This window comes from Panulirus ornatus, chromosome 9, assembly GCF_036320965.1.
Source record: "Panulirus ornatus isolate Po-2019 chromosome 9, ASM3632096v1, whole genome shotgun sequence".
NCBI classification, from domain to species: Eukaryota; Metazoa; Arthropoda; class Malacostraca; order Decapoda; family Palinuridae; genus Panulirus; species Panulirus ornatus.
The window spans coordinates 39,166,279-39,184,274 of record NC_092232.1 but is presented as its reverse complement, the minus strand read 5'-3'; the positions used below and the strand labels follow the sequence as shown (position 1 = coordinate 39,184,274).

The 17,996-nt window shown below is 40.8% G+C and overlaps 1 protein-coding gene across 4 annotated transcripts in view; it reads left to right on the top strand.

The window, feature by feature from the left end:
• Positions 1–17,996, top strand: part of IntS14 (integrator complex subunit 14) — a 206,815-nt gene that overhangs the window by 117,551 nt on the left and 71,268 nt on the right. For all 4 annotated transcript variants that reach the window (XM_071665059.1, XM_071665061.1, XM_071665060.1 and 1 more), the window contains exons 8-10: positions 478–587; positions 5,391–5,502; positions 15,898–16,007. In XM_071665059.1, coding sequence (XP_071521160.1) covers positions 478–587; positions 5,391–5,502; positions 15,898–16,007 — 332 coding nt within the window. The remainder of the gene's footprint in view (positions 1–477; positions 588–5,390; positions 5,503–15,897; positions 16,008–17,996) is intronic.

The following is a 17,996-nucleotide window of genomic DNA, read 5'->3' as shown; positions in this document are numbered from 1 at the left end:
GTGTCACACTCTCTCACTTACACTTTGGACATCACCCATCATTACACAACACCACAAACACCATTTCAGCAGGTCCTAAGACCCTTCATGCCCATGATGCAGCAACCATAAAGAGGACATCAAGCACATACTACTCATTTGCCCTGCATTCTTTACACATAGATGTTCACACACATTAAAACACTTAATTACCTATGATACTAACTGATGGATGTAACCAGCTTCCTGAGTGTTGCAGGAGCCTCCTGAGGATAGAAAGGACTCCTGGGGCAGGAAGTAAGGTAAGATAATACATCAGCTTTCCTTTGCCCCACCTTTGCAAGTTAGTACTAGGAACTGATTGTTTGAGGAAAAAATCCTCACTTTGCACCTGTTTCTACTTTTAGAATGATAATTCAAAAGGGACAGGAGACATTAACTTTCTCTGCTTGCACTTATGTTATTCCAGAATTGAGATTTATTCTTTCCTTTGTATAGGTGATATGGTGATGTTGCCAAAGGCTGACCCAGGAAGTGATGATGAAGGTGGTGGTAATGATGAAGGCAAGATTCCATCATTTTGTGTGCTACTTCATGGTGGACTTAAAGTAAGTTTTTTATCATAATGCTCTGCTAATTCGTTTAGAAATCTTATCGCAGTTGCACCAAGCATGACTGCTCCGTGCTTTGTATTATATCTGAGTCCAGATGGGAACCGAGGGATGGTGAACTTTTGATATCTTTACAGACATGATATATTTATACACCTGGTAGGATCATGTTGGATATAAATTCACAGATAATATCAGATATGATTGATATAGATTTTCATCCAATATCAGTAGTAGCTATATCATCTCCACAGCAACTGTTGAACTAAGCCATTTACATGTTATGTCACCAGTACATCATAGTTTGATTTAATCCCCTCAATAGCCCACCATCCCAGTCATGATCACATAGATTTGAATTATGCATATTTGTACAGAATCATTTGTTGAAGAGGAGAAATACATGATTGCTCCTTTCTCTTTTTATAGGAGCACATGTTAATCTTGGACTATGCTCTTTTTATTATTTTTGCCATTCTGTTCACCCAATATTAGATTACATGCTGAATGATAGGAGGACAAGAGAGACTTGGAAGTGATTGTGCTGAGAGGAGCAGCAGATGGGATGTCTGATCATTACTTGGAGGAGGCAAGGATGAAGATTTGCAGAGGTTTTTGGAAAGAGGCAATGATGTGGGTGAGAAAAGAGTGGTGAAAGTAAGCGAGCTTGGAAAACAATCTTGAGCAAAGAAATACTAGGAGAGTGTGAGTGTACAGTGGCAAAGGGTGAGAATAAATGAAACAAGGGGAATGAGTGAGGAATGGGAGGTATATAGGGAAGCAGTGCTTTAGTGTGCTAGAGAAGTGTGTGGCATGTGCAAACTTGGAAAAGGCAGGCAACAGAGAGTTGTGACTCATGGGATGACAGAGTATAGTTGCCAGTGAAAGAAAAAAGAGAAATATGGGTGATACTTACAGGGTAGGAGTGTAGATGATTTGGAGAAGTACCGGAGAAAGCAGCAGGAGGTCAAGAGGAAAATGCATGGATTGAAAAAGAAGGCAACTGAGAGTTGGGGAGATCTTGTGTCATTAAAGAGTAAAGTTGCCAATGAAAGAAAAAAGAGATATACATGTGGTACTTACAGGTTAGAAGTGCAAATTATTGGGAGATGTACAAGAGAAAGCAGCAGAAGGTCAAGAAGAGAATACATGGGTTGAAAGAGAGGGCAACTGAAAGTTTAGGAGATCTTGTATCATTAAACTTCAGGGAGAATAAGATAATGTGAGAAAAACAAGACGACAGATGGAAATATTTGGTAAGGGAACAAATGGGGAAGGAGTGAAAGATAGTGATGAGATAAGGGGGAAATGGAGTGAGTATTTTGAAGGACTGTTGAATGTGTTTGATGATAGAGTGACAGATTTAGGGTGGTTGGGTTGGGGAGGTATGCAGAGCGAGAAAGCCATAGGAAGTGGTTTCATGAAGAGAAAAGTAGTCAGTAGGAACATTAGGTTAGAGCCTCTGAAAACACTGCTGTAGAGTTGCCCTCTGCCACTGGCCTATTAGGGTAAGGCACTAAAGGCTAAGAAGCAGCACTGGAGTTTACCTGCTGTGGAGACTCTTTTGCCATGGCCACCCCATTGAGGGAGTTCCTGAAGGGAAGGGGCATCAGAGATATATATGGATAGATAGATACAAAAGAAAAAAAAGGTGGTGAAAGTTTTGTGGAAGATGAAATGTGGCAAGGCAGCTGGAAAGGCTAGAATTGTGGTTGAATTTCTTGAGGAAGAGGGTGACTGTGTTGTTGATTGGTTAGTTAGGATTTTCAGTTAACAATGCATTTATTGTACCACTGTACAAAGGCAAGGGGGTACAAAGCTGAATGTTTGGACTACAGATGCATAAGTTTGCTTAGGCATGAAAGCCATTTGATGGAGAGAGAGAAGAGATAGTGAAAGCCTAGTTTGATGAAGAGAAGAGAGGTAGTGAAACCTTGCTTAAGATGAAATATGGCAAGGTGGCTGGAGTGGATGGTATTGCAGTTGAATTTCCAAAGTAAAATTGGTGACTGTGTTGTGGATTGGTCATTTAGGATTTACAGTGTATGTGTGGATCATAGTGAGGTGCCTGAGGATTTGCAGAATGCATGTATTAGTGCCACTGCATAAAGGCAAGGGAGATAAGGTGAATGTTTGGACGACAGAGATGTAAGTTTATTTAATGTACTTGGTAAGTTGTATGGGGGGAGTGGTGATTAAGAGGATGAAGGTATGTACAGCACATCAGATTGGAGAAGATCATTGTGATTTCAGGAGTGGTAGAGGATGTGTGGATCAGGTGTTTGGTTTAAAGAATGAGTGTGAGAAATACTTAAGGGAACATAAGGATTCACCTGTGGCACTTATGGATCTTAACAAAGCACACTGTAGAGTTGATAGAGATGTCTTGTGGAAGGTCTTACAAATATGTGGTGTAGGAGGAAAGCTTCCAGAAGCAGCAAGAAAATTTAATCAAGAGTATAAGGTGCATACGCTTGTAAGCAGAAAGGAGAGTGAGTGACTCCAGGTGACTCTTGATCTGTGGCAGGGGTTGTGATGTCACCATGGCTGTTTATAATATGTTTGTGGATGGCTTGGTGAAGGAGGTAAATGCAAGAGAGAGGGGAGAGTATGCAGTCTATAGGTAGTAAGGAGACCTAGGAAGTGAGTCATTCATATTTGATGAGAGAGATTTAAGTGAGAAACTTCAGAGGTTAGTGCCTGCATTTGGGAAAGTGTATGAGAGGAGGAAGTGAGAGTAAGTGCGAATAAAAGCAGGGTTATTATGATTAGCAGGATATAGGGATAGGGTAGTTGGGATATAAGTTTTAATGGAAGAATTTTTGAGAAAGTGAAGAGTTAGATACCTGGGAATGGACATAGCAGCATATGGAACCATGGAAGTGAGAGTTAAAGGGTAGATGAGGGGGGCTGAGGTTCTGGGAGCTAAGAGAAATGTGTGGGAAGAGAGATCATTATCTAGCAGGATGAAAATGGGTATGTTTGAAGGTTAAGTAGTCCTACTGATGCTGTATGGATGTGAGTCATGGGCTATATGTGAGGATGTTGGAGGAGGATAGATGTGTTTAAAACGAAATTTTTGAGGACAGCATGTGTTTAAAGTGGTTTATTTGAGTAATTGATAAAGGGTAAGATAGAGGTGCAGTAATAAGTAGAGTGCAGTTGAAAGAGGTGAAGAGGGTGTGCTGAAATGTCTTGGACATATGGAGAGAATGAGTGAAGAGAGGTTGTCAAAGAAGATCTGTATGTCAGAAATGGGGATGAAAAGAAGGGAGAGGCCAAATTGGATTTGGAAGGATGGTGTGAAAAATATTTTGGGTGGCTGGGTCCTGAACATGCAGTAGGATGAAAGACATGCATGTGATAGAGTGGATTGGAGGAGTTTGGTATACAGGGGGAAACATGCTGTTAGTAGCCTGAACCAGGGCATATGAAGCTGCTATGGAAATCTTGGAAAGGCATCTGGGGCCTGATTGTATATAGGGGGCTGTAATTTTGGTGTATTGCACATGGATGAGAGGGCTTGGGAAGCGAGTTCAGTTGTTCGCTGATGATACAGTGCTGGTGGCTGATTCGGGTGAGAAACTGTAGAAGTTGGTGACTGAGTTTGGTAAAGAGTATGAAAGAAGAAAGTTGGGAGTAAATGTGAATAAAAGCAAGGTTATTAGGTTCAGTAGGGTTGATGGACAAGTTAACTAGGAGGTAACTTTGAATGGAGAAAAACTGGAGGAAGTGAAGTGTTTTAGCTACCTGGAAGTGGACTTAGCAGCGGATGGAAGCAGAGGTGAGTCACTATGCAGCCACAGCATGGATATGGATTGAGCCACATTGGTCAAGAATTCAGGGTGTGGTTATGAACTATTTGAGAGGAGCATGTGATATGGTAGGGAATGCATAGGGGATGAATTGTGGAGTGGTAGAGTGGGTGAAATTTATTACTTTGAGGTGGTTTGGGCATGTGGAAAGAATGCAAGACAGGAAGTTTACAAGGAGAGTGTATGGTAGTGTGATCAAAGGGATTGTTGCAAGAGAAAGACCACTTGTGACATGGGGAAATTAATTGGAAGAGTAGAGGAGGGTTTGAAAGTGGTAGATGAATGTGTGCAATGGGGTATGTGAGGGAGGTATGTAAGGATAAATTGAGACTTTTGCTGCCACAACCTCCTTGATGGGAGTTCCTGGAGGGAATGGGGTCAGTGATAAAAAGGTAGATAGAATGGAAAGGCAGCAACCCGGACCAGGAAGGGGAATATAACAGCTCATTGTGTCCGCAGGGAATATAACAGCCACTGCAGTACGAGCTCATTGTGTCTCCATGTAGTCACTTTTGAAAAGAAAAAAGCCTTGAAAGATATCCTGAGCTAATTTCTTTCCTTTAAGCAATTTTTTGAAAAGAGTTTGTTTAAAGTTATAGAGTAAGTGTTTTATGATATCTCTCCTTTTTCAGGACATAATCTGCCTGGTTAGGCCATGTTTAATGTATGTAATCATGTTTGTCTCAAAACTGGTCAAACCTTTTATCACCAAATATGGTATACAAGTATTCATCATCCTCTGGTAACATCATACTCAATTCAGTCATATGCTTATCTGTCCATGTTATAACTTACTAGCATATTAAAGCTGGGATTGTTTGTCATGTTGCCAATTGAGCCTAACAAACACTTACTGGAATGTGCTTTAGTTCTTCACTACTGTAATATATTTTATTCCATATTTTTGTAAGGGAAGTCTTTAATTCTTATTTTATGATGTGTTTAACCATGCTTATTTGTAAAGTCAACCTTATTTCTTCAACAGCGTGAAAATATGGTGGCCTTGTGTCAGGTTGGGGAGAACTGGCATGGTATCCTCTACTCATGGGCAGACAACAAGAAAAAGTCAAACCTTATGCTATCTCTTTTTGTACCAGGTTTGTTGAGATTCTTCATTAACTTGAACTTATTTAACTTGTTCTACTTGTATTGCTTATTATGTCTCTATTTCTATTTAGAATTTAGTTTTTCCAGATTTATCTTACTATCACCAAGCTTCATATTTAATGACTGACAGTTACCATTGACCAGCTACTTTTAGTTTACCATGGAAACTTGATTGTAGATAACAGTAATAAGATAGGCAGTTGGAAACATTTTCTTCATTAGTTTCTCTCCTCTAGAGATGGTTTCTGATAATAGGATAGGCAGTTGGAAACATTTTCTTCATTAGTTTCTCTCCTCTAGAGATGGTTTCTGATGTTGCCCTTGTTCTTCAATATGTATCTATGTTAGTATGTTTGAATGTGTGTGTGTGTGTGTATATGTACGTATGTATGTGTATGTGAGTGTATGTGTATATGTATATATATATGTATATTATCCCTGGGGATAGGGGTGAAAGAATACTTCCCACGTATTCCTCGCGTGTCGTAGAAAGCGACTAGAGGGGACGGGAGCGGGGGGCCAGAAATCCTCCCCTCCTTGTATTAACTTTCTAAAATGGGAAACAGAAGAAGGAGTCACACGGGGAGTGCTCATCCTCCTCGAAGGCTCAGAGTGGGGTGCCTAAATGTGTGTGGATGTAACCAAGATGTGAAAAAGGGAGAGATAGGTAGTATGTTTGAGGAAAGGAACCTGGATGTTTTGGCTCTGAGTGAAACGAAGCTCAAGGGCAAAGGGGAAGAGTGGTTTGGGAATGTCTGGGGAGTAAAGTCAGGGGTTAGTGAGAGGACAAGAGCAAGGGAAGGAGTAGCAATACTCCTGAAACAGGAGTTGTGGGAGTATGTGATAGAGTGTAAGAAAGTAAATTCTCGATTGATATGGGTAAAACTGAAAGTTGATGGAGAGAGGTGGGTGATTATTGGTGCATATGCACCTGGGCATGAGAAGAAAGATCAAGAGAGGCAAGTGTTTTGGGAGCAGCTGAATTGAGTGTGTTTGTGGTTTTGATGCACGAGACCGGGTCATAGTGATGGGTGATTTGAATGCAAAGGTGAGTAATGTGGCAGTTGAGGGAATAATTGGTATACATGGGGTGTTCAGTGTTGTAAATGGAAATGGTGAAGAGCTTGTAGATTTATGTGCTGAAAAAGGACTGATGATTGGGAATACTTGGTTTAAAAAGCGAGATATACATAAGTATACTTATGTAAGTAGGAGAGATGGCCAGAGAGCGTTATTGGATTACGTGTTAATTGACAGGCGTGCGAAAGAGAGACTTTTGGATGTTAATGTGCTGAGAGGTGCAACTGGAGGGATGTCTGATCATTATCTTGTGGAGGCTAAGGTGAAGATTTGTATGGGTTTTCAGAAAAGAAGAGTGAATGTTGGGGTGAAGAGGGTGGTGAGAGTAAGTGAGCTTGAGAAGGAGACCTGTGTGAGGAAGTACCAGGAGAGACTGAGTACAGAATGGAAAAAGGTGAGAACAATGGAAGTAAGGGGAGTGGGGGAGGAATGGGATGTATTTAGGGAATCAGTGATGGATTGCGCAAAAGATGCTTGTGGCATGAGAAGAGTGGGAGGTGGGTTGATTAGAAAGGGTAGTGAGTGGTGGGATGAAGAAGTAAGAGTATTAGTGAAAGAGAAGAGAGAGAGAGGCATTTGGACGATTTTTGCAGGGAAAAAATGAAATTGAGTGGGAGATGTATAAAAGAAAGAGACAGGAGGTCAAGAGAAAGGTGCAAGAGGTGAAAAAAAGGGCAAATGAGAGTTGGGGTGAGAGAGTATCATTAAATTTTAGGGAGAATAAAAAGATGTTCTGGAAGGAGGTAAATAAAGTGCATAAGACAAGGGAGCAAATGGGAACTTCAGTGAAGGGCGCAAGTGGGGAGGTGATAACAAGTAGTGGTGATGTGAGAAGGAGATGGAGTGAGTATTTTGAAGGTTTGTTGAATGTGTTTGATGATAGAGTGGCAGATATAGGGTGTTTTGGTCGAGGTGGTGTGCAAAGTGAGAGGGTTAGGGAAAATGATTTGGTAAACAGAGAAGAGGTAGTGAAAGCTTTGCGGAAGATGAAAGCCGGCAAGGCAGCAGGTTTGGATGGTATTGCAGTGGAATTTATTAAAAAAGGGGGTGACTGTATTGTTGACTGGTTTGTAAGGTTATTTAATGTATGTATGACTCATGGTGAGGTGCCTGAGGATTGGCGGAATGCGTGCATAGTGCCATTGTACAAAGGCAAAGGGGATAAGAGTGAGTGCTCAAATTACAGAGGTATAAGTTTGTTGAGTATTCCTGGTAAATTATATGGGAGGGTATTGATTGAGAGGGTGAAGGCATGTACAGAGCATCAGATTGGGGAAGAGCAGTGTGGTTTCAGAAGTGGTAGAGGATGTGTGGATCAGGTGTTTGCTTTGAAGAATGTATGTGAGAAATACTTAGAATTTATATACTTAGGATTTGTATGTAGCATTTATGGATCTGGAGAAGGCATATGATAGAGTTGATAGAGATGCTCTGTGGAAGGTATTAAGAATATATGGTGTGGGAGGAAAGTTGTTAGAAGCAGTGAAAAGTTTTTATCGAGGATGTAGGGCATGTGTACGTGTAGGAAGAGAGGAAAGTGATTGGTTCTCAGTAAATGTAGGTTTGCGGCAGGGGTGTGTGATGTCTCCATGGTTGTTTAATTTGTTTATGGATGGGGTTGTTAGGGAGGTAAATGCAAGAGTTTTGGAAAGAGGGGCAAGTATGAAGTCTGTTGGGGATGAGAGAGCTTGGGAAGTGAATCAGTTGTTGTTCGCTGATGATACAGCGCTGGTGGCTGATTCATGTGAGAAACTGCAGAAGCTGGTGACTGAGTTTGGAAAAGTGTGTGGAAGAAGAAAGTTAAGAGTAAATGTGAATAAGAGCAAGGTTATTAGGTACAGTAGGGTTGAGGGTCAAGTCAATTGGGAGGTGAGTTTGAATGGAGAAAAACTGGAGGAAGTGAAGTGTTTTAGATATCTGGGAGTGGATCTGTCAGCGGATGGAACCATGGAAGCGGAAGTGGATCATAGGGTGGGGGAGGGGGCGAAAATCCTGGGGGCCTTGAAGAATGTGTGGAAGTCGAGAACATTATCTCGGAAAGCAAAAATGGGTATGTTTGAAGGAATAGTGGTTCCAACAATGTTGTATGGTTGCGAGGCGTGGGCTATGGATAGAGTTGTGCGCAGGAGGATGGATGTGCTGGAAATGAGATGTTTGAGGACAATGTGTGGTGTGAGGTGGTTTGATCGAGTGAGTAACGTAAGGGTAAGAGAGATGTGTGGAAATAAAAAGAGCGTGGTTGAGAGAGCAGAAGAGGGTGTTTTGAAGTGGTTTGGGCACATGGAGAGGATGAGTGAGGAAAGATTGACCAAGAGGATATATGTGTCGGAGGTGGAGGGAACAAGGAGAAGAGGGAGACCAAATTGGAGGTGGAATGATGGAGTGAAAAAGATTTTGTGTGATCGGGGCCTGAGCATGCAGGAGGGTGAAAGGAGGGCAAGGAATAGAGTGAATTGGAGCGATGTGGTATACCGGGGTTGACGTGCTGTCAGTGGATTGAATCAAGGCATGTGAAGCGTCTGGGGTAAACCATGGAAAGCTGTGTAGGTATGTATATTTGCGTGTGTGGACGTATGTATATACATGTGTATGGGGGGGGTGGGTTGGGCCATTTCTTTCGTCTGTTTCCTTGCGCTACCTCGCAAACGCGGGAGACAGCGACAAAGTATAATAAAAAAATAAAAATAATGTTAGAATTTGATATATTGTTTCCTTTGTTAAGTTTTGAATCAGCATCTGATATGCAATTCAATTTGATGACTTTAAGACATTCAATCTCAGCATTTCAAGCCCTTCTTAGTGCTCTCCCCTTTCACATGTCTAAGGTCTAGCCTGTGAATTTGATCCCACCTTTTAGTAATTTGTTCTTCTTTTGTCACTTCTCTAAAGTCATCTCAATGCTTAATTCCACGATTAAGTGCTTTATCCATTCAGTTAATCATAATTGGTGCCCACATCTTTTACATGACATACTTCTCTCCGTGGGGATAGAGAAGAAAGAATACTTCCCAAGCATTCCCTGCATGTCGTAGAAGGTGACTGAAGGTGATGGGAACAGGGGGCTAGAAACACTCTCCTCCTTGTATTTTAAGTTTCTAAAAGGGGAAGCAGAAGAAGGAGTCATTTGGAGAGTGCTTATCCCCCTCAAAGACTGAGATTGGGGTGTCTAAATGTGTGTGGATGTAACCAAGATGAGAAAAAAGGAGAGATAGGTAGTACATTTGAGGAAAGGAACCTAGATGTTTTGGCTCTGAGTGAAATGAAGCTCAAGGGTAAAGGTGAAGAGTGGTTTGGGAATGTCTTTGGAGTAAAGTCAGGGGTTGGTGAGAGGACAAAAGCAAAGAAAGGAGTAACACTACTTCTGAAGCAGGAGTTGTGGGAGTGTGTGATAGAGTGTAAGAAAGTAAACAATAGATTGATATGGGTAAAACTGAAAGTGGATGGAGAGAGATGGGTGATTATTGGTGCCTATGCACCTGATCATGAGAAGAAAGATCATGAGAGGCATGTGTTTTTCAAGCAGCTGAGTGAGCATGTTAGCAGCTTTGATGCACAAGACTGGGTTATAGGGATTGGTGATTTTAATGCAGAGGTAAGTAATGTGGCAGTTGAGGGTATAATTGGTGTACATGGGATGTTCAGTATTGTAAATTGAAATGGTGAAGAGCTTGTAGATTTGTGTGCTGAAAAAGGACTGATGATTGGGAATACCTGGTTTAAAAAGAGAGATATACTTAAGTATACGTATGTAAGTAGGAGAGATGGTCAGAGAGCATCATTGGATTACATGTTAATTGATAGGTGCGTGAAAGAGACTTTTGGATGTTAATGTGCTGAGAGGGGCAACTGGAGGGATGTCTGGCCATTATCTAGTGGAGGCGAAGGTGAAGATTTGTAGAGGTTTTCAGAAAAGAAGAGAATGTTGGGGTTAAGAGAGTGGTGAGAGTAAGTGAGCTTGGAAAGGAGACTTGTGTGGGGAAGTACCAGAAGAGATTGAGTGCAGAATGGAAAAAAGTGAGAGCAAATAACAAAAGGGGAGTGGGGGAGGAATGGGATGTATTTAGGGAAGCAGTGATGGCTTGTGCAAAAGATGCTTGTGGCATGAGAAATGGGAGGTGAGCAGATTAGAAAGGGTAGTAAGTGGTGGGATGAAGAAGTAAGATTGTTAGTAAAAGAGTAGAGAGAGGCGTTTGGATGATTTTTGCTGGGAAATAGTGTGAAGGAGTGAGAGATTTATAAAAGAAAGAGGTAGCAGGTCAAGAGAAAGGTGCAAGAGGGTGAAAAAGAGGGCAAATGAGAGTTGGGGTGAGGAAGTATCATTAAATTTTGGGGAGGATAAAAAGATGTTTTGGAAGGAGGTAATTAAAGTGCATAAGACAAGAGAACAAAAGGGAACATCAGTGAAGGGGGCTATTGGGGAGGTAATAACAATTAGTGGTGAATTGAGAAGGAGAATAGTTTGGTAAATAGAGAAGAGGCAGTGAAAGCTTTGCGTAAGGTGAAAGCTGGCAAGGTGGTAGGTTTGGATGGTATTGCAGTTGAATTTATTAGAAAAGGGGGTGACTGTGTTGTTGACTGGTTGGTAAGGATATTCATTGTATGTATGGTTCATGGTGAGGTGCCTGAGGATTGGCGGAATGCATGCATAGTGCCATTTTGTATAAAGGCAAAGGGATAAGGGTAAATGTTCAAATTACAGAGGTATACGTTTGTTGAGTATTCCTGGGAAATTATATGGAATGGCATTGATCGAGAGGATAAAGGCATGTACAAAGCATCAGATTAGGGAAGAGCAGTGTGGTTTCAGAAGTGGTAGAGGATGTGTGGATCAGGTGTTTGCTTTGAAAAATGTATGTGAGAAATACTTAGAAAAGCAGATGGATTTGTATGTAGCATTTATGGATCTGGAGAAAGTATATGATAGAGTGGACAGAGATGCTTTGTGGAAGGTATTAAGAGTATATGGTGTGGGAGATAAGTTGACAGAAGCAGTGAAAAGTTTTTATCAAGGATGTAAAGCATGTGTACGAGTAGGAAGAGAGGAAAATGATAGGTTCTCGGTGAATGTCGGTTTGCGGCAGGGGTGTGTGGTGTCTCTGTGGCTGTTTAATTTGTTTATTAATGGGGTTGTTAGGGAGGTGAATGCAAGAGTTTTGGAGAGAGGGGTAAGTATGCAGTCTGTTGTGGATGAGAGGGCTTGGGAAGTGAGTCAGTTGTTGTTCGCTGATGATACAGTGCTGGTACCTGATTCGGGTGAGAAACTGGGAAACAATCTCTTTCCTCTCTTCCTACTTGTACACATGCCTTACGTCCTCAATTAAAACTTTTCACTGCTTCTAGTAACGTGCCTCCCATACCATATACTCTTTATATCTTCCACAAAGTATCTTTATCAACTCTATCATATGCCTTCTCCAGATCCATAAATGCTACGTACAGATCCATCTGTTTTTCTAAGTATTTCTTACATACATTTTTCAAAGCAAACACCTGATCCACACATCCTCTACCACTTCTGAAATCACACTGCTCTTCCCCATTCTGATGCTCTGCACATGCCTTTACCCTCTCAATGAATACTTTCCCATATGATTTCCCAGGAGTACTCAACAAACTTATACCTCCATAATTTTAACACTCACCTTTATCCCTTTTGCCTTTATACAATGGCACTATGCATGCATTCTGCCATATTGAGTAATATTGTTTTGCAGGTAATTTGTTAAAGAATTATATAGTCCCTCAATAGCACTACCATCCTTTTAATTAAGGCTCTGTCATTTCCATCAAAGATATGACAGTGCTTCATGATTTACTTTTGATGATGCAAAAAAGTAGTGCCTCTTCTCAAGAATATGACATATACTTAAATGTTTTGAGCATATGATTATCCTTCTGACAGTACTAGGGTATAATTCACTCCAGCAACAACAGTAAGGGCTGTTATTAAAGATTATTTTACCATCAAAGAATTGTCAAGTGTTATAACTGCTTCTTATAACACTTAATTGATTAGAAAGAGGAGTGGATTAATGACTGAAATGGAGTGGCTATTAAGGATAGTATTTGGCTGGAGGATCAACATCAGCATTGATGCCTGTGAGAGTATAGTCTCTCCTTGTCTCACATAACACTTGATAACATTTAACTCACACAACTCATTCTTCATAACTCTGAACACACACTCTTTTTCGAACTTGTTCTCTATTTCCTCCAATGGCAAGGTAGCACCAAGAACAGGTGAAGAATAGCCTTATTCATTCACATCGGCATCCTGAAACCACACTCTGTAAATTAAGTCACTTTCCACTCCCAAGACCCTCTGCTAATAGGGATCCCACAGCACTCTAGGATATACTTTGTATGTATATGTTTTAGTAACACCAGGATGCCTTTCTGAAAGTTATCCTGGAGATTTATAGTAATAGTACATTATGCATGACAGATAGAGCACATGTGAGGAAATGAGGCTCTACTTCATTGAGGCAGGAAATGGGAAACAGTTATGAAATGGATTTTTTTGTCTCCTCCAGTGTTCCCATTATTTGCGAATCTCAGTAGGATGAATGTTCTTGTGGCTTCAGCCTGGAAAAAGTTGTTTTACCTCCTTAGAGATTCGTCACATGAATGAACAGTCACATCATGTGTGATCTTTGTGCACAATGGCACAGTAGTTCCTCACAGATTGATTTCATTTTTTTATTTGTATGTTTAGTTTCATGAAGAAATCACCCCTGATGATTATTTCTTTGCCAGGCCCAAGTAATTAGGCTTGCTACCTACTTACTAGTACATCCATTTGATTGATTTGGGTTGATTAGAAAGGGTAGTGAGTGGTGGGATGAAGAAGTAAGATTATTAGTGAAAGAGAAGAGAGAGGCATTTGGACGATTTTTGCGGGGAAGAAATGCAATTGAGTGGGAGATGTATAAAAGAAAGAGACAGGAGGTCAAGAGAAAGGTGCAAGAGGTGAAAAAGAGGGCAAATGAGAGTTGGGGTGAGAGAGTATCATTAGATTTTAGGGAGAATAAAAAGATGTTCTGGAAGGAGGTAAATAAAGTGCGTAAGACAAGGGAGCAAATGGGAACTTCAGTGAAAGGCGCAAATGGGGAGGTGATAACAAGTAGTGGTGATGTGAGAAGGAGATGGAGTGAGTATTTTGAAGGTTTGTTGAATGTGTTTGATGATAGAGTGGCAGATATAGGGTGTTTTGGTCGAGGTGGTGTGCAAAGTGAGAGGGTTAGGGAAAATAATTTGGTAAACAGAGAAGAGGTAGTAAAAGCCTTGCGGAAGATGAAAGCCGGCAAGGCAGCAGGTTTGGATGGTATTACAATGGAATTTATTAAAAAAGGGGGTGACTGTATTATTGACTGGTTGGTAAGGTTATTTAATGTATGTATGACTCATGGTGAGGTGCCTGAGGATTGGCGGAATGCGTGCATAGTGCCATTGTACAAAGGCAAAGGGGATAAGAGTGAGTGCTCAAATTACAGAGGTATATGTTTGTTGAGTATTCCTGGTAAATTATATGGGAGGGTATTGATTGAGAGGGTGAAGGCATGTACAGAGCATCAGATTGGGGAAGAGCAGTGTGGTATCAGAAGTGGTAGAGGATGTGTGGATCAGGTGTTTGCTTTGAAGAATGTATGTGAGAAAAACTTAGAAAAGCAAATGGATTTGTATGTAGCATTTATGGATCTGGAGAAGGCATATGATAGAGTTGATAGAGTTGCTCTGTGGAAGGTATTAAGAATATATGGTGTGGGAGGCAAGTTGTTAGAAGCAGTGAAAAGTTTTTATCGAGGATGTAAGGCATGTGTACGTGTAGGAAGAGAGGAAAGTAATTGGTTCTCAGTGAATGTAGGTTTGCGGCAGGGGTGTGTGATGTCTCCATTGTTGTTTAATTTGTTTATGGATGGGGTTGTTAGGGAGGTAAATGCAAGAGTTTTGGAAAGAGGGGCAAGTATGAAGTCTGTTGTGGATGAGAGAGCCTGGGAAGTGAGTCAGTTATTGTTCGCTGATGATACAGTGCTGGTGGCTGATTCATGTGAGAAACTGCAGAAGCTGGTGACTGAGTTTGGTAAAGTGTGTGAAAGAAGAAAGTTAATAGTAAATGTGAATAAGAGCAAGGTTATTAGGTACAGTAGGGTTGATGGTCAAGTCAATTGGGAGGTAAGTTTGAATGGAGAAAAAGTGGAGGAAGTAAAGTGTTTCAGATATCTGGGAGTGGATCTGGCAGCGGATGGAACCATGGAAGCGGAAGTGGATCATAGGGTGGGGGAGGGGATGAAAATCCTGGGAGTCTTGAAGAATGTGTGGAAGTCGAGAACATTATCTCGGAAAGCAAAAATGGGTATGTTTGAAGGAATAGTGGTTCCAACAATGTTGTATGGTTGCGAGGCATGGGCTATGGATAGAGTTGTGCGCAGGAGGATGGATGTGCTGGAAATGAGATGTTTGAGGACAATGTGTGGTGTGAGGTGGTTTGATTGAGTAAGTAACGTAAGGGTAAGAGAGATGTGTGGAAATAAAAAGAGTGTGGTTGAGAGAGCAGAAGAGGGTGTTTTGAAATGGTTTGGGCACATGGAGAGAATGAGTGAGGAAAGATTGACCAAGAGGATATATGTCGGAGGTGGAGGGAACGAGGAGAAGTGGGAGACCAAATTGGAGGTGGAAAGATGGAGTGAAAAAGATTTTGTGTGATCGGGGCCTGAACATGCAGGAGGGTGAAAGGAGGGCAAGGAATAGAGTGAATTGGATCGATGTTGTATACCGGGGTTGACGTGCTGTCAGTGGATTGAATCAGGGCATGTGAAGCGTCTGGGGTAAACCATGGAAAGCTGTGTAGGTATGTATATTTGCGTGTGTGGAGTATGTATATACATGTGTATGGGGTGGGTTGGGCCATTTCTTTCGTCTGTTTCCTTGCGCTACCTCGCAAACGCGGGAGACAGCGACAAAGCAAAAAAAAAAAAAAAAAATCAAAATTCATGTATATCTGCCACATGATTAGGTTTTTTATATCTTTCTTGCATCTAGTGCTACCATTAGTTACAAGAAACTTTGTGTTGAACACTTATGGCCTACAGGATCATATATAGAGTAACATAAGATCATTTTTATAGACAGTTTAATGTAATTTCCAAATTCTCATTCATCTCTTGTTATGAATCCTATTACCATTTACATGAGGTTGATCAAATACATACAGATATGCACCTTTTTAAGGAAGAATTCTGTAGAAATGGGATTTAGAAAATGGCAGCCCTTTCTAAAGTTACATGCTTTGTTATCTTGTGTTTTAGGTTTGGATGTCATTCCATGGATGGGAAAGTTATCAAATCTAGGACCAGCCTCACAGTTGCCTGTTAATCCATATGGACCATCTGACACATCATCCCCATTTCCTCTTAAGGTAATAAGAAAACATATCATGTTTTGCTTTGCACAGTGGCAGCATCATGACCAGTAAAGTTTGATAACAAGGGTGCTTTCGAAAAACTGTGTATGCATTAAATAGCATGAGCAAAGAGAACACAGTAGAATGGGTTATCTTTCACATAACATAGCTAAGTGAGACCCCCACCTTTTTGTATTGACCTCATGAGTACACCCTTTTAAAGAAAGAATGAATGTAGCTGGTGCTACCTGGAATTTCCAGGAGTTTTGTTTTTCATAGTCAGGGACAAATGCATTTTTGGCCAAGGGTCATAAGACTTTTGAGTGCCATGTTGGCTGGAAAAGCTGTTTCTTGATCCCCTGGGATACAATGTGTTTAGTGTACCACCAGCCAGTAAATGCTCATGTGTGAGACAGAAGACACTTTATGAAAGGAAAATCTCATAGGTGGGAATGGGGCAAAAAATTTAGGTTTTGAGTCTTCAGTGTCAGTGATATGAGAGAAGAGGGAAAGGCAATAAGGATAAAAAAGGGATTCAAGAACGGAAGGTTGGATGTGCTTGGAGTAGGAGAAGTGCTTTTGTTAGGAAAGGGAGTGTAGAAGGGTAATGAACAAGAGGACAAGGTGTACAAAGGACTGGAAGGGAAGTTGTTTGGTCTGGATTGGAAGAAGATTACAAAGGGAAGGTTAAAGATGGTGTAGTCATTTTATTGGTACTGAGAGCTTGGAATGGTGTTGTCTGGTTAGACTGCAAGACTCCCCTGGGGAGGGCAGAAATCTGTAGATTGAATAGAGAAAATTCAGGGAGCAGTTGAGTGTGTTTAAAGAATTTTGACATGGAAGACAAATACTTTTACTGGAGAACAGAAATGCAAAAAGTTATGAATGAGAAAATAGAGGGTAATGTTGGTGAATGGCATGTACATGGGGTGAATGCAAATGATAAGTTTTGGATGGACTTGTGTGTCTAGAGAGATTTGTTTTCAGCAGATAACTATTTTGAACCTGAGCTAATACATAAATATGTATGGAGAAGAATTGGAGGAAGGAATAAGCAAAAGACATTTGTAGACGATGTGGTAATAGATGAAGGAATCAGGAAGTTGGATGCAAAGGTATTGAGGGAAGTGTTAAGAATTCCCTTCATTATATTGTAATAGCATTGGTGAGGATTAGGAAAAAGTGAGTGCATAAATCTAAGGTAGTAGAAAAATTAAGAGATAAGGGTTGTAGTGGAGATACTGAATGAGCAGGAAAATGGCTGAGAATGGAAACAGGGATGAGGGTGATGAAGAGGTGCTTCTTTTGGGAGAGTGCACTGAAGACAACAGAGGATGTGTCTTGCGAGAAGGTGAAAAAGGGAGGAGGGAGACGTAAAGAAGATAATCAGAAACAAGTGGCAAACGTATACATGAAATCAGTGCTGAACAGTTTGCCAAGGGAAATTAGAGATGTTATGAAACAGGAGTATAAGGAGAATAATAAAAGGGTAAGGGGAATGATAAGAGAAAGGAAAGAAAAAAGCTGATGAAGATATTGATGAAAAAAATAAAGTTAAGAATGAAAAGTCTGACGAGAATAAGACTTTGCATTGGAAGGAAGTACTAAAAGAAGGTAGGGGAAAATTAGAAGTGAAAAATAAGAAATGCATGAGTATGCCTTGTGACTAAATTAGATGAGGTGTTAAACTGGTAGGAGTACTTAAGAGAGCTGATGCTAGATAGAGTACTTAAGAGAGCTGATGCCCTCAAAAGATGGGAATAAGGTAGTTGTTTCATACGTGGAGATGAAAAGAAAGGGAAGGTAAATTCCAGTCTAACAAACTGTATCCATGGATGAAATAAAAGCAGCTATAAGCAATTTAAGAATGGAAAAATATCCTAGAATGGAAGGTAAGATCAGATATATTGAAGTGGAGGTGATGTGTTGGTATGATGAAAGCAAATGACATATGTTCATAAAAGAAGGGGGGGGGTTGCCAGATGACAACTGGAGCATTTGGTA